General features: G+C 40.1%; 1 protein-coding gene across 4 annotated transcripts in view; it reads right to left on the bottom strand.

Annotated features, from left to right (window-relative positions):
• Window positions 1–13,723, bottom strand: part of SEC23IP (SEC23 interacting protein) — a 68,683-nt gene that overhangs the window by 25,105 nt on the left and 29,855 nt on the right. For 3 of the 4 annotated variants that reach the window (XM_029245387.1, XM_029245386.1, XM_029245385.1), the window contains exons 13-18: window positions 13,524–13,718; window positions 9,198–9,353; window positions 8,710–8,812; window positions 6,996–7,181; window positions 6,174–6,336; window positions 5,246–5,347 (exon numbers count right to left, since the gene is read on the bottom strand). In XM_029245387.1, the coding sequence (XP_029101220.1) occupies window positions 5,266–5,347; window positions 6,174–6,336; window positions 6,996–7,181; window positions 8,710–8,812; window positions 9,198–9,353; window positions 13,524–13,718 (885 nt within the window). In that variant the 3' untranslated portion in view covers window positions 5,246–5,265. The remainder of the gene's footprint in view (window positions 1–5,245; window positions 5,348–6,173; window positions 6,337–6,995; window positions 7,182–8,709; window positions 8,813–9,197; window positions 9,354–13,523; window positions 13,719–13,723) is intronic. The other variant, XM_029245388.1, reaches the window with a different exon arrangement.

Here is a 13,723-nt window from a genome sequence, read left to right as displayed (position 1 = left end):
CAGATCAAAAGCCTTTTAAAAATGTGACTATCCTTAGATCTAACAACGCTACGTCTAGGAATTTATGCCAAGCAAACAGTCAGAGATGTGCAGAAAGTATGTACAACTACATGTCAGAATTATTTATAACAGTGAAAAGTTGGAAAATCACCTAAATGTGCAACAGTGGTAGATAAATTAAGGATTTTAATAAATAGAACTATAAAATGAAATATAATGCAACTATTAAATACCCATGTATCTCTGAAGCGCTGTTCATACTAGTAAAAGATTAGATAACCTATATGCCCATCGGTAAGGGACAGTTAAACACATTACGGTGTAACAGTCAATGGAATACTACACAATCCCTGAAAAGAATAAGGCGGCTCTTTTGTTCTGATATATATTCTTTCTGCCTGAGATGATCTTCCTCCCCCGGATATCCACCTGGCTCACTTGCTCAAATGACATTCTATCAGTGAGAATGTCCCTTGCCATTTTATACAACAGCAACTTGTTCCCATCCCAAATGCACTCCCTCTCGCCCTTTTCCTGCTGCTCTATTTTTAACCATCCGGCACACTGCCATTGTTTATTTACAGTCTGTCCTCCCCCAGAGGAAAGAAGATCCTTGAGAGCAGAGACTGTTTGGTCCACTGCTGTGAACCCCGGGGGCCTAGACACTAGTACCTGACACTTAGTAAGTAAGGTGCTCAGCGAATGATGCATAGATGATGGGTGGATGGATGGATGAGTGGATGGATACGGGAAAATCTCAATGATACAAACGTAAGAAGCGTGTCTTATTTTGCTAGTATTTGTCTTTTAAAAAGGAAAAAATCATGTATGTGTTAGCAGATGTCTGGAAGGATACACAAAACTTGGAACGCTGGTTGCCTCCGGGCAGTGACACTGGGGAAGAAGTGTAAAAGGGAGGGCCCTCTCTTCTGTCACTTCTAAAAGGTGAACCAGGGACCTGGTGTTCCAGTGGGTAAGACTCCACGCTCCCAATGCAGGGGGCACAGGTTCGATCCCTGGTGGGGGAACTAGATCCTGCCTGCATGCCGCAACTAAGAGTCCGCATGCTGCAACTAAGACTCAGCGCAGCCTAAATAAATATATATATTTTTTAAAAAAAGGAAGAGTCTCTTCCTAAAAAATAAATAAATAAAAGCTGAACCAACTGTATGTATAACCCACTCAGAAAAACAAATAAAAATGGTAAATATACACACACCCATGTTGTAGGCTGAGGTGGAAAAACTATACAATATACTCGCAAGTGGAAAAAAACAGGCTACAAAATAGCAAATAATATGAAATACACCGATGAGGTGGATGGACCTAGAGACTGTCATACAGAGTGAAGTAAGTCAGAAAGAGAAAAACAAATACTGTATGCTAACACATATATATGGAATCTAAAAAAAGAAAAATGGTTCTGAAGAACCTAGGGGCAGGACAGGAATAGAGAATGGACTTGAAGACACAGGGAGGGGGGAGGGTAAGCTGGGACGAAGTGAGAGAGTGGCATGGACATATATACACTGCCAAACGTAAAATAGATAGCTAGTGGGAAGCAGCCGCATAGCACAGGGAGATCAGCTCAGGGCTTTGTGACCACCTAGAGGGGTGGCATAGGGAGGGTGGGAGGGAGATGCAAGAGGGAGAAGATATGGGGATATATGTACATGTATAGCTGATTCACGTTGTTATAAAGCAGAAACTAACACAACATTGTAAAGCAATTATACTCCAATAAAGATGTTAAAAAAATATATGAAATACACCAAGACTTAGAAAAAGCTTAGAAGGATTAACTTCTAACACTTTTAGTTAGCAAGACTATAGGTGATTTCTGCTGCTTCTTTTCTACATTTTTCTTTAGTTTCTGTATGAGGCACTATCGTTTTATAATTTTTTAATGGTTTTTGAAGCACACAGAGCACTTGTTTAGCAGAGGGTCGCAGCACCCAGATCCCAGGCCACAGTGACTCCCTCCCAGCGCTGCCTCAGTGATCCTCACTTTGCGTCTCCCATCCCAACCTCTGGGTCACCCACTGGGAAACTTGTCACTCCTGTGATTCTCCGACCTCATCCTGCACTGACCTCTCGCTTTTTTCAGTCTCTATCACCTCCCTTAGCTTCCTTGTCTTTCTCCTCCTGTCTTGGTCACCCGGCAAAACCCTAATCCTAGTAAACCCAATTATCTCTTACTGTGCACCTCAACCAAGTAGCAGCACATGGCCAGAGAAAAGTCAGGCGATCGTGCTAACTGTACTCACTTCAAATTTACGACCAAAATATCGAACGGCACTCAAGCCTGCAGTACAATCCCACCACCCTTTGCTGGTAAATTCCCTTTCCCCACACTCCGAGGTGAGTGTTCTTCTGCTCCCCTCTCTCCTCACGTCTCCCACAGCCCTTGACCGTGACCTTACTCTCACACACTTAGGACAGGAGGCCAGAGAACCCCGCTCTACCCACCACCACCGTTACCCACTGCCCATACCGTGCCCTCACTCAGCCTTCCTCCAGTCCCATGGAAGAGGCAGCCCTGCTCTTTTTCTAAGACAAGACCCTTCGATCTGCCCTGGCCCTATCCCCCATTGACTTTTCAAGTATTTCCTCCAATAATATCCCCTTTAGTTCTTGCATTCTCAACTTCTCCCTCAATACTGGATCACTGTCGTTAGCAAACGAACGCACCTTAATATCATAAAATGTCCCTGTCTTGTTTCTGTTAACCTTCACAGCGAAACTCGTTCCTCTGATCCCTTACCTCCCCTCAGCCCACTGAGCCACTGCTGTATTAAAACAGCTTTGCTCAAGGTCACCAATGATGTCCTATGTCCTCTTCAAGCCAGTGGCCCATTCTTGGTCCTCCTCTTACTTGACCTCTCAGTGGCATTTCACATGGCTGACTGCTCCTTCCTTGAAACAATCTCTCAGCTTCCCTGAGACCACGAGCCCCTGGATTTTCTTTCACTTCACAGACTTCTCTCTTCTCCACTGACACACTCCTAAGTGACCTCATCCAGTTTCTGGTTTCAGGTGGCAAGTATGTGCTGATGATTCTAAGGTTATTATTATCTTCAGACTAACATCATCCACTACCAACTCTCCATCCCCACAACCCTCAAAACCTGCTCCCCAACAAGCCTTCCCAGGAAAAGTACCAGCAACCACTCAGTTGCTCACATCAAAATCCTAAGGGTCATCCTTAACTCTTCTTTCCCGCACTCCCCACACTGAACTCATCTGTGAGTCCTGGACATCGCTACCCCCGCACTAGACCTGAGTTCAATCATCTTTCACCATCCCTATCACTACAACCCCAGTCGGAGTCACCACCAGCCTCTTACCTGTTGTCCCTCCATCCCTGCCCAGCAGTCCACCCTCCACCCAGCACCCAAAGCAATCTTTCTAAAGTATAAACCAAATTATGTCACTCCTCTTCTTAAAAACGCCCAGTGTTTCCATTACTCTTAGAATAAAACGTAAACGTCCTACCAGATCCCTCGTAGTCAGGCCCACCTACCTCTCTCCTCTTCTCCCCTCTGGCTACACGGGTCTGCTCTCTGTCCCTCAAACACAACACATCGGCTCCCATCTCATGGCCCTGGCAACTGCTCTTCTTTCTGCCTGGATTTTTCTCCCCGTACCTCCAGGTGTCCACCTCCTTCTCATCATTCAAATTTCAACTCACATACCATCAGCTTGGCAAGGCCTTTCCTGGAAGCACCCCCAGTCACTCTCAACCTCTTCCTATTTTGTCTTTTCCACAGAACCTATCAATAGCTGACATTTACTTTTGAATTAGAGTACAGGCTTACTGTAATCTCCTCCCAGCAGAAGGCAATTTCCTTAAAGGTGAGAATGCAACCTCATTTACCACTTACCCCCAGGAAGAAAACTGGCGTCTGGCACATAGTCAGTGCTGAACAAATATCTGTCAACCAACTGAATGACTATTTCATAATTGAAAATCTGGACTGAGGTAACTCTTGACATTACATTTAGTTTATTTTAATATTATAATATCAGAAATGCTGAGAACTGATAAAACTGTATCAAAAGTCTGATTACAAAATGGCCTTTTATACCTCTTACCTACTCTGTTAAGGTTTTCTAATACACATTAGGGAATGAGCTAAATATCCTTGAACAGGAAGCTGGCTGAATATGATGGGGCAGAGCCATACAATGGATTCCTATGTAGCCATTAAAGAGAATGAAAAAGATCTACACAAGTTACTATGCAAGCTGTACGGCTGACCGACAACATCAAGTTGCAGAACAAAACAATATAGTCAATGAGATCCCTTTGTTTTGACATGAACACATATTTGATTGGACACGCACAGGAAAATGTCTCTAAGAAAATCCTACTAAAAGTGGTTACCTCTCCAAAATAAGAAGGTGAAGACTGAACTTATCATTTATGATTAAAAAACCAAAAAGTGCTGGGAACTACTTTTGATTTCAGCAATCTAGAGCTCACCACTTTGCACTTCACTCTATCAGAGGCTATAAAAGTTCTTTTTAAAAAACACATCACCTACTTTTTAAAATGATGTATAATCTAGTGAGGAAAAACTGGCGTCGGCTGTCTCAGGAGAACGGTCAGGTTACAGAGTGTGGCCAACTTGCAGGCTGGTTTATGCATTATAGGTTTAACCCCCTTCTCTATTCCTTCCCTTGATAATGACTGGGAATGCTTAAAATAAAACCTTTACGATCTTTCAAGCAGTTTGGGGTTGAGGGGGGACATGGGACATGTGACACAGGCTTAGGCAACAGGCGTGAGTAAATTTTCTGTTTACAGAAGTAATTTCTGTTTACAGAAGTAAATGCTTCTGTTTTCCTAATTAAGATAGATAGATATAACCCATACTACCCTTTCTCACCTTCTTCATGTCCCGAACACAGATGTGATATCTAGAACTATGGGAGCTATCTAATAACTACGAGGCAACAAGAGCCAACAGGCAGGTGAAAAGATGCAAACGATCTAGTGACATCATTCAACAGACGAACCCTTCCTGTTATGTAAGAAAAATAAACCTCTATTTTTTTAAGGTATTGTGAGTTCGGTTCCTTAATGTCTCTACTCTGAATTTAAAAAAAAAGAAAGAAAGAAAGAAAGAAAAACACTCAGAGGAAACAGAAAAAAGAAAAAATTATAGTCAACATCAACTCCATAAAAGAGGCTTCAGAATGAAACATTCAGAATTTATACACACAATAAAGATAAACTCACACAGTGAAGCTGAAGTCCAATCAATGCTGGGGCTGCTCTGGACTAATGCTCATTGTTCGATAAATTTCTTTAAGTAATAACAGGGCAGTATCTTCAGATTCCCTATTACAAAGAAAAGCACATTTACTTAAGAGATAATTAGAAATTAACCTCTAGGACTTCCCTGGTGGCACAGTTGTTAAGAATCCGCCTGCCAATTCAGGGGTACAAGGGTTCGAGCCCTGGTCTGGGAAGATCCCACATGCTGTGGAGCAACTCAGCCCATGCACCACAACTACTGAGCCTGCGCTCTAGAGCCCGTGAGCCACAACTACTGGGCCCGCGTGCCACAGTTACTGAAGCCCACGTGCCCAGAGCCTGTGCTCCGCAACAAGAGAAGCCACCACAATGAGAAGCCCACGCACCCCAACGAAGAAAGCCCACACGCAGCAATGAAGATGCAGCCAAAAATAAATTAATTAATTAATTTTTTTAAAAAAAGAAAGAAATTAACCTCTATGCATAAAGATGGAGAATGCAGCTTTGGTTCTATTCAATTCTACCTAAGGAGGGCAAATGAAAATAAAGTAGTGTAATCTCAGAGCTGTCCTTAAAAACTGGATGAATACCAATCAGCTCCAAAATAGCTGTGCTGCAGTTCTCCTTGGTGACGGAGGATACACAAAAGGATGGCTTTCAAAGTCCCTACCATTCCCATTCTGTGAAAGGCATCCCTGCAAAAACGGTGTGCAAGTACCAAAGGCCTTTGGTCAAAGGCAGATGACATGCTGCCATCTTGTGGATAACTAAACTAAAGGGGGAAAATACTGATTTTGAATATATGGGCATTCCAATTGCAAATGGTAAATCAGCAAGAACCTCACTAAAACTGCTGTATGTGCTGCAACGTAAAGGCCACATGAATGTTATCAAAGATGAAAATACTTACCAATAGCATAAGTGACTCTGAAGAGCGAAAAGATATTCATTAAAACTCTCTATTGGCTTTTCTTGAAGAACATAGTCAATTCGGCGGCCTCCGTTTAACATTCCAACCTTTCCTAAGTAGTCCTCATCCTTGGAAAAATCTGGACTTTCAACAGTCTTTTCTGCTAGAATTTAAACCATTTCAATATCAAAGTCAATCACTTAATCATTATCCTTTGACTTTAGCTGACCTTCTGGGCTCAAGAGAATATTGCTTGACACACGTAGCAACCTGGGGAACTACCAGGCTCACTTCCCATTCCTCCAAAGAGCCAGGGGAAGAGGGGCTGGTTCCCCGAGACAGAGGAGAAAGAGCCAACGAGCCGACAGAAGTTTTGAAGAAAAGGGGTGAGAGAGCGTTGTAGAAAGAAAGGAAATAGAATTAGAATCTGAAAGAATCAAAAACATCACGGCACAACGACCTGACATTAGGTGTACAGTCTACAACGACACAGTACCAGGAGAACATTTCTCACAGGGGGTCATTCAGATGCCTGAATACTAACTTAGTTCTCCACTCTAACATTCCACTCTGGCCTTATGAATCTCAACAAAATTTTAAGCCTGCAGAGTAAAAGGTTCAGCAACTATGAGCCCAAAACCTAGTAAAAAAAAAAGGATGACATGCATTTTGAAGTACAGTTTATCCTGATCTTCCTTTATAGGAAGAGCCTCTACACTTCAACAAAAAAGACTACAATGGAAAACCATCATCAAATAATTTATGTGTGCTATGTTCACAAATAATATTTGTACTGGAAAATGCCTCAAATGTCAAATTTACCTTCAACTACTTGCTTTTCCTCTTCTTCTTTGATTTGATTGGCTACCTTCTCCAATTCTTCTTGCAGCTGAGTTGAAGAGGTATGAGCACGGGCAAACTCATTTAATGTCTGCCAAGCACTTTTCAGAGAGCTAATGAAACCCTGCTTCAAATCAGATCCCATACGAGAGAGACTTTCTTTCAACTCTAAAGAGATTAAGATGACATATCAAGTTATTAGTTACTGGGTTAAATTCTGCACCACAAAAATTAAAACAAAAGTTATACTGTTCTCAGACAGGATAAGACCTCTCACTCTTCTCTTTTTTTTTTTAATTATTTTTTTTTTATTTTTTTACAGTTTTATTGGAGTATAATTGCTTTAAAATGGTGTTTTAGTTTCTGCTTTATAACAAAGTGAATCAGTTATACATATACATATGTTCCCATATCTCTTCCTACTCTTCTCTTAAATGTCAAATATATGGAGTTTCTCAGCCAAGAACTTCCAACGTATTAAAATGTTTTGAGGAGTCTTATTCTGTCATTTTTTTTTTGACAACTAAACTTGATCCAGCCTAAACCTATACATTTCCTCTCACCAAAAAAAAAGGAGTTCAGGGCTTCCCTGGTGGCGCAGTGGTTGAGAGTCTGCCTGCCGATGCAGGGGACGCGGGTTCGTGCCCCGGTCCGGGAAGATCCCACATGCCGCGGAGCGGCGGGGCCCAAGAACCATGGCCGCTGAGCCTGCGCGTCCGGAGCCTGTGCTCCGCGATGGGAGAGGCCACAACAGTGAGAGGCCCGCGTACCGAAAAAAAAAAAAAAAAAAAAAAAAAAAGGAGTTCAAATACCATAAAAATGTAATAAGCACATTTATGTGCTTTATTTTTACTGTAAGTTAAAAAATGGGCCCACAATACTAAAAAGATGATTGTTTTTCTAATACGTATTGGAAATGGTTTTGAGAATTTGAGATTCTGATATAACCACAATTTAAACTTCTAATTTAAAAATGAAGGAACTCCTGCCCCTTCACCTTTTCTGCTTTTGTCTAATAAAAAATATATGAATTCATAGTCTTAGCATATCAAATTTCTCATTTAACTTCAAAAGAGTTAATTGTGTTTATAAAGCATGGTGCAACGTTAGAAAAAAAAAGAAAGATATTTTAAATAAGAGGGCATGATCACTGTTCCTTCTTTTAAACCTATGGATAAGAAGTACTATACACCATTAGTGGGCATAAAAGAAACCTAAACCCTACTTGGAATTATTATCAATCCATTTTGTTTAATGAATTTTTTTAATAGGAAAAGTTTGTTTAGTTAGCAAGGAAAAAACAGCTTGCTTGACTTATCATCAAATTTTTATTTCTTGATGGTTTGGTCATTAGTTCAAAAGTTACTTTGCTTCCCAATTCCAAAAACTATAACCAAATTCTATCAAAATCTATGCACCTCATCACTTTATTACCAACTTTCTCCATTCCTTATTATGTCAACAATTAGAAAGTTATCAAGGAGAAATCATTAAGGAGAAGGAACTCATTCATAACTTTACAGCTCCTGCAAATAATTAGTAAACATGTTCTGAACAATGTAGGCATTTAAATAAATAACTTAGTGTTAAAATTTTCATAACTCATTACAAATGACAGGAAGGACACAATTCATTACAAATGACAGATTACAAAATGACAGGAAGGAAACAAGTTTTTATAGTATTTGCTTTTTACCTAAATGAAGTCTTTTTCTGCCTTTGTGATGCGGAATGAGAACTGCTTTTAGGTCCAAATCTGGTACAATCATAGGTTCTAATCTATATGCCACTGGATCAAGCTACAAATAGAAGAATTAGAAATCTATGAAAAGCTGTTTTGAGTTATATATCTTAGTTGAGTGAGAAAACAGGTATCTGGCAAACCAGAGATTTTGATTTTCTTTTCACACCTTATTCAAATACTGGTAATTATAAGAAGAATTCCAAGTTTCCGGGTAAAATTACTTGGCAAGCAAAGCAAGAAAATTATTTCCTTGAACAAAGTCTTTTTGGTAGAAAAGTTTATCGGAAAGTATCAGACTGTATTTTTTAGGTCAGAGAGCTGAGTTGTACAAAATCAAAATCAGTATTAATTCCTAAGAAATAAGAATCTGAGAATCTATTAGGATAAAGAGGACTGGCGCTTCGTCTTCTTCAAAATAGAAGTAAATGCAGTTCACTCACTGGATGATAAATATTGAAGAACCCTTTGCAGGTAGGAAGCCTGTAGTTCTCATCTATACTATCCACTCCTCGAATAGTGAGAAACATACCAATTGGAGATCCCAAGGCAAAGAAAATCTCTGGTTCAAAGTCTAAGGAGTTGTAAACAACAGAAACCTAGAAAGGATCAGAAAACAATGAAAGATGGTCATTCCAATGTCATGTAATACAAAATTCAAAAGTTCAAACTGGAACTGCACTTAGTTAAAAGCATCCCAATATAGCTGATGCCCCTCAAGGTGTGGCTTACGGTGCTGATATCAGTCACAGACAGCCGCTGCTAGCTGAAAAGGACCAAAAAATTTCCTTTTGAAATCTTTACATACTAATACATCCTGTGACTATACTTTTACTTACTGTGTAAAAAAGTAAGTAAGAAGTAAGTAAAAACCATAAAATATATAGTGTATGGAAGCATTATATTTTAGTTATAAATGTGGTCAAAACTACAGACTCTAGAATCAAACTGCCTGGGTTTGAATCCTGACTCCATTCCCCACTGTGTGACTGACCTTGGGCAAGTTTCTTAACCTCTCTTGCCTCCACCTCAGTTTCCTCATCTGTAAAATGGGGATCATAACAATGCCAAACTCATAATGTGGTTGAAAAATAACCTAATCCACATAAAGTGCTTAGCATATTTTAAGCATCCAATGACTGTTACTTCTATTATAACTACCATCCTCATTCATTAGGCTTGTTTCTTTCCATTAGAAATGTGAGCGTAAGCTGTGACAAAGCGAGAGAGTGGCATGGACGTATATACACTACCAAACGTAAAACAGATAGCTAGTGGGAAGCAGCCGCATAGCACAGGGAGATCAGCTCGGTGGTTTGTGACCACCTAGAGGGGTGGGATAGGGAGGGTGGGAGGGAGGGAGATGCAAGAGGGAAGAGATATGGGAACATATGTGTATGTGTAACTGATTCACTTTGTTATAAAGCAGAAACTAACACACCATTGTAAAGCAATTATACTCCAATAAAGATGTTTAAAAAAAAAAAAGAAATGTGATTTATCCCAAAAGAGCTCGTTTGGGGGAAACGTCTCAGTTCACTGAGAGCTGCCTAGAGTGAGAGAAAGCACCCACATTCGGACAGCACTCTATAAGTTACAAAGCTCTTTTGTTTGTTGCTCAGTGACAGAATATGAGTCTTCATCATTTTAGTATCCTGAGAATGAAGAACAATGAATGGCATAATCCAAGTGCATGACAGAGGTCCACTGAGAGCGAAGGGCATGGCAGGAACCCTCGTTCCCGCTTATCAGACGAAGACAGTGAAGCCCAAATAGGTGGTGTCACTTACCCAGGAGCACACAGTGAGTGGCAGAATGAGGATTTCTAACTCCCAAACCAATGCTCTTTCTACTAACTAGGCTGCCCTTCTAACAAAGTCTCGACTTCACATCCCTTTGTTTGCCCTTATATTTGCAAATTCAATAGTTTCTGCTACTGATGAGGGCCACAAAATACTCTCAAGATTATGTATCTTCCCCCAGTTCCAGAAAAAAAAAAGAGAAGAAAAAACAAAGTTAAAAAAATTTATAAACTGGAAAAAATATTTACATCAAGGGGCCAAAATCCTTAATATATAAATTCTTAACTATCAGTAAGAGAAAAGCAACCCGATAGAAAAATAGTAAACCAGCACATCACACACACAAAAAAAACCCTAAAAAATAGGTGATAAAACATCTAACCTCTCTAGTGCTCAAAGAAATACAGTGAGATACAGTTATCAAAGATATAAATGAAATACTAAAAAATTAAAATCTATTTTCATGTAAAAAATTATTTCTTTAGAAGAAGTTACACAAGTAAGAATACTACATATTTTTAAAGGAGAATGATAATATCAGTACTAGTGAGGGAGAGGAGAGAGAGGCAATCAATCTTATAAACTGCCAGTTGAGTACAAACCGGCACAACCTTTCCAGGGGCAAGCAGCAATAACTATTAACATTCTCATGTGCACGTCCTCTGGCCCAGCTATAAATACTTCCAGTTATTTAACTGAAAGAAAGATAAAAAATGTACACAGAAAATTGGTTTAAAACTGTTTATCACTGGATTGCTTAAAAGAATGAAAAATTGCCTACATGTCCAACATTATGGGTTGAATGTGTTCCCTCCAAAAGAGAAATGTACCACTACCTCAGGCCTTACTTGGAGGTAGGCCACTTACAGTGGGCCCTAAATCCAATATGACTGATGTTATTATAAAAAGGAGAAATCTGGACACAGAGACAGGCATGCACAGGAAAGATGATGTGAAGGCAAAGGGAGTCTGCCATGTGAAGATGGAGGATTGGAGTGATGAACACAGAAGCCAAAGGATGCTAACAACTGCCGGCAAACCAACAGAAGCTAGAAAGAGGCAAGGAAGGATGCCTCTACAGGTTTCAGAGGAAGAAGGTCCTGCTGACACCTCAGTCGCGGAACTGTGAGACAATAAGTTTCTGGCGCTTAAGACCACCCAGTTTGTGATACTTTGTTATATGGCAGCCTATTATAAAATAGGCTTTGTATTAGATGATTTTGCCCACCTATAGACTAATGTTAAGTGTTCTGAGCACGTTTAAGGTAGATGAGGTTAAGCTATGATGTTGGGTAGGTTAGGTATATTAAATGCATTTTTCACTTTGGATATTTTCAATTTACAATAGGTTTATCAGGACATAACCCCATCGTGAGTCAAGGAAGATATGTATGATATTCTAGTATTTCCCATTTTTGTTAAAATATATATGTAAATATATGCTCAAATAAAAGTGTAGAAGGCCTTGTTCAAACTGCTAATGGTGATTAGTCCTGGTTAAGAGATTTTTTTTTCCCCTCTTCTTTTGCTTAAATCAGTATTTCTTGGCTTTCTGGCAATGAATGATGCACACTGTGGATTACCACAACACTTTGGGTAACAAAGGAGATGGCATGTGACCTGGGCTGGGTCAATCAACCATGCCCCATTCCCCAGGCAACAAGAATTGGTCCAGAATGGACTTGAGACTCAAACGAGGTCAAATAAAATCCCTTCTTAAAAGTTTCCTAATTGGACCTATCGGGGTACATTCCTTTACCTCTTATGGTAATAAAGCTATAAGGAGATGAGCCCAGAGCCACTGACACCCACCATTCCAGGTTCACCGGAAAAGAAGGCCAACTCCCAGGGAGAGGCAAGCAGGTGAGAGTGTCCTGATGGCGCAGAGCCCCTGGTTCCACAACTCTGACACTCCAACCTTCACAGGTAGGTGAAGAAATACCTGCCTTTAATTTGCTAGAATCTGTTCAAGTTTGCTCATGTTTAAAAAAAAGACATTTTTAAAATGCAAATTTTGGGGCTTCCCTGGTGGTGCAGTGGTTAAGAATCCGCCTGCCAATACAGGGGACACGGGTTCGAGCCCTGGTCCGGGAAGATCCCACGTGCCGTGGAGCGACTAAGCCTGTGCGCCACAACTACTGAGTCTGTGCTCGAGGGCCCGTGTGCCTAGAGCCCGTGCTCTGCAACAACGGAAGCCACCACAATGAGAAACCTGCACACCGCAACAAAGAGTAGCTCCCGCTCACCACAACTAGAGAAAACCCACGCGTAGCCACGAAGACCCAACACAGCCTAAATAGATAGATAGATAAATAAATAAATAAAATGCAAATTTTATGGATGAGTTAGGCTTAAAAGCTTGAACAGGCTATAGCAAACATCCAATAACATTTCCTGCCTTCTTTAAATCAGTCATGAACTCACTTAAGAGAATGGAACCATATAAACAACTATAAATATACTGAAAGTAATATTGTCTAAAAAGATTTTAATACTTTTAAGCCATTGAGAAACAATATATCATTAAATGCAGCATTATAAACTACTTGGTAGGTTTTTACAGGAATATTTCCCCCAGGGAAGAATTATGAGTAATAAAAAACATAAATTGAGGGAATGCAGCAAGCATCTCTCACAGAAGTTTAACTATACCCTGAAAATAATTTTCTAACTATCACCACTTCCATTGCTAGTGGCTAAGACACTAATGCTATAAAATTATGAGGGGTGAAAAAAATTGAATAAGGACAATTTCAAAAGCTAGGTGATATGTTCAGTACACATTCAGTCCCTCATTTCCAACATTGTGAAAGAAGCATACAATTTTTATTAAGAGAAATTCAGTTTTCTCCCCTCAACCAAAAAAAACTGTTGAATAAATATTTAAAGAATCTAAAGCTAACCCAAATAATACAGATATGTGATTCCAACATAAAATACATGGCCCAAGTCAATACGTTAACTTACCTGTCCAGTGCCAACTTCAAAAGACTCATAATCAACGTGCACAGAAGAAACGCAGACTCCGAGTGGGAGTTTCCTCTTGGACTCATTAGATTCTGAGGGCGGAGAAGCCATTTCTTTAGCTTTCTGAGCACTTTCCTCTTGTCCTTTTGTCAAAGCAGCCATCACTGCCTTCTTTTCTGATGCTTTTTTCTGTTCCTGTG

Source organism: Monodon monoceros, unplaced genomic scaffold (assembly GCF_005190385.1).
Source record: "Monodon monoceros isolate NGI ecotype Baffin Bay Population unplaced genomic scaffold, NGI_Narwhal_1 Super_Scaffold_4, whole genome shotgun sequence".
Taxonomy (NCBI): Eukaryota; Metazoa; Chordata; class Mammalia; order Artiodactyla; family Monodontidae; genus Monodon; species Monodon monoceros.
This window is presented reverse-complemented; position numbering and strand designations above follow the sequence as displayed.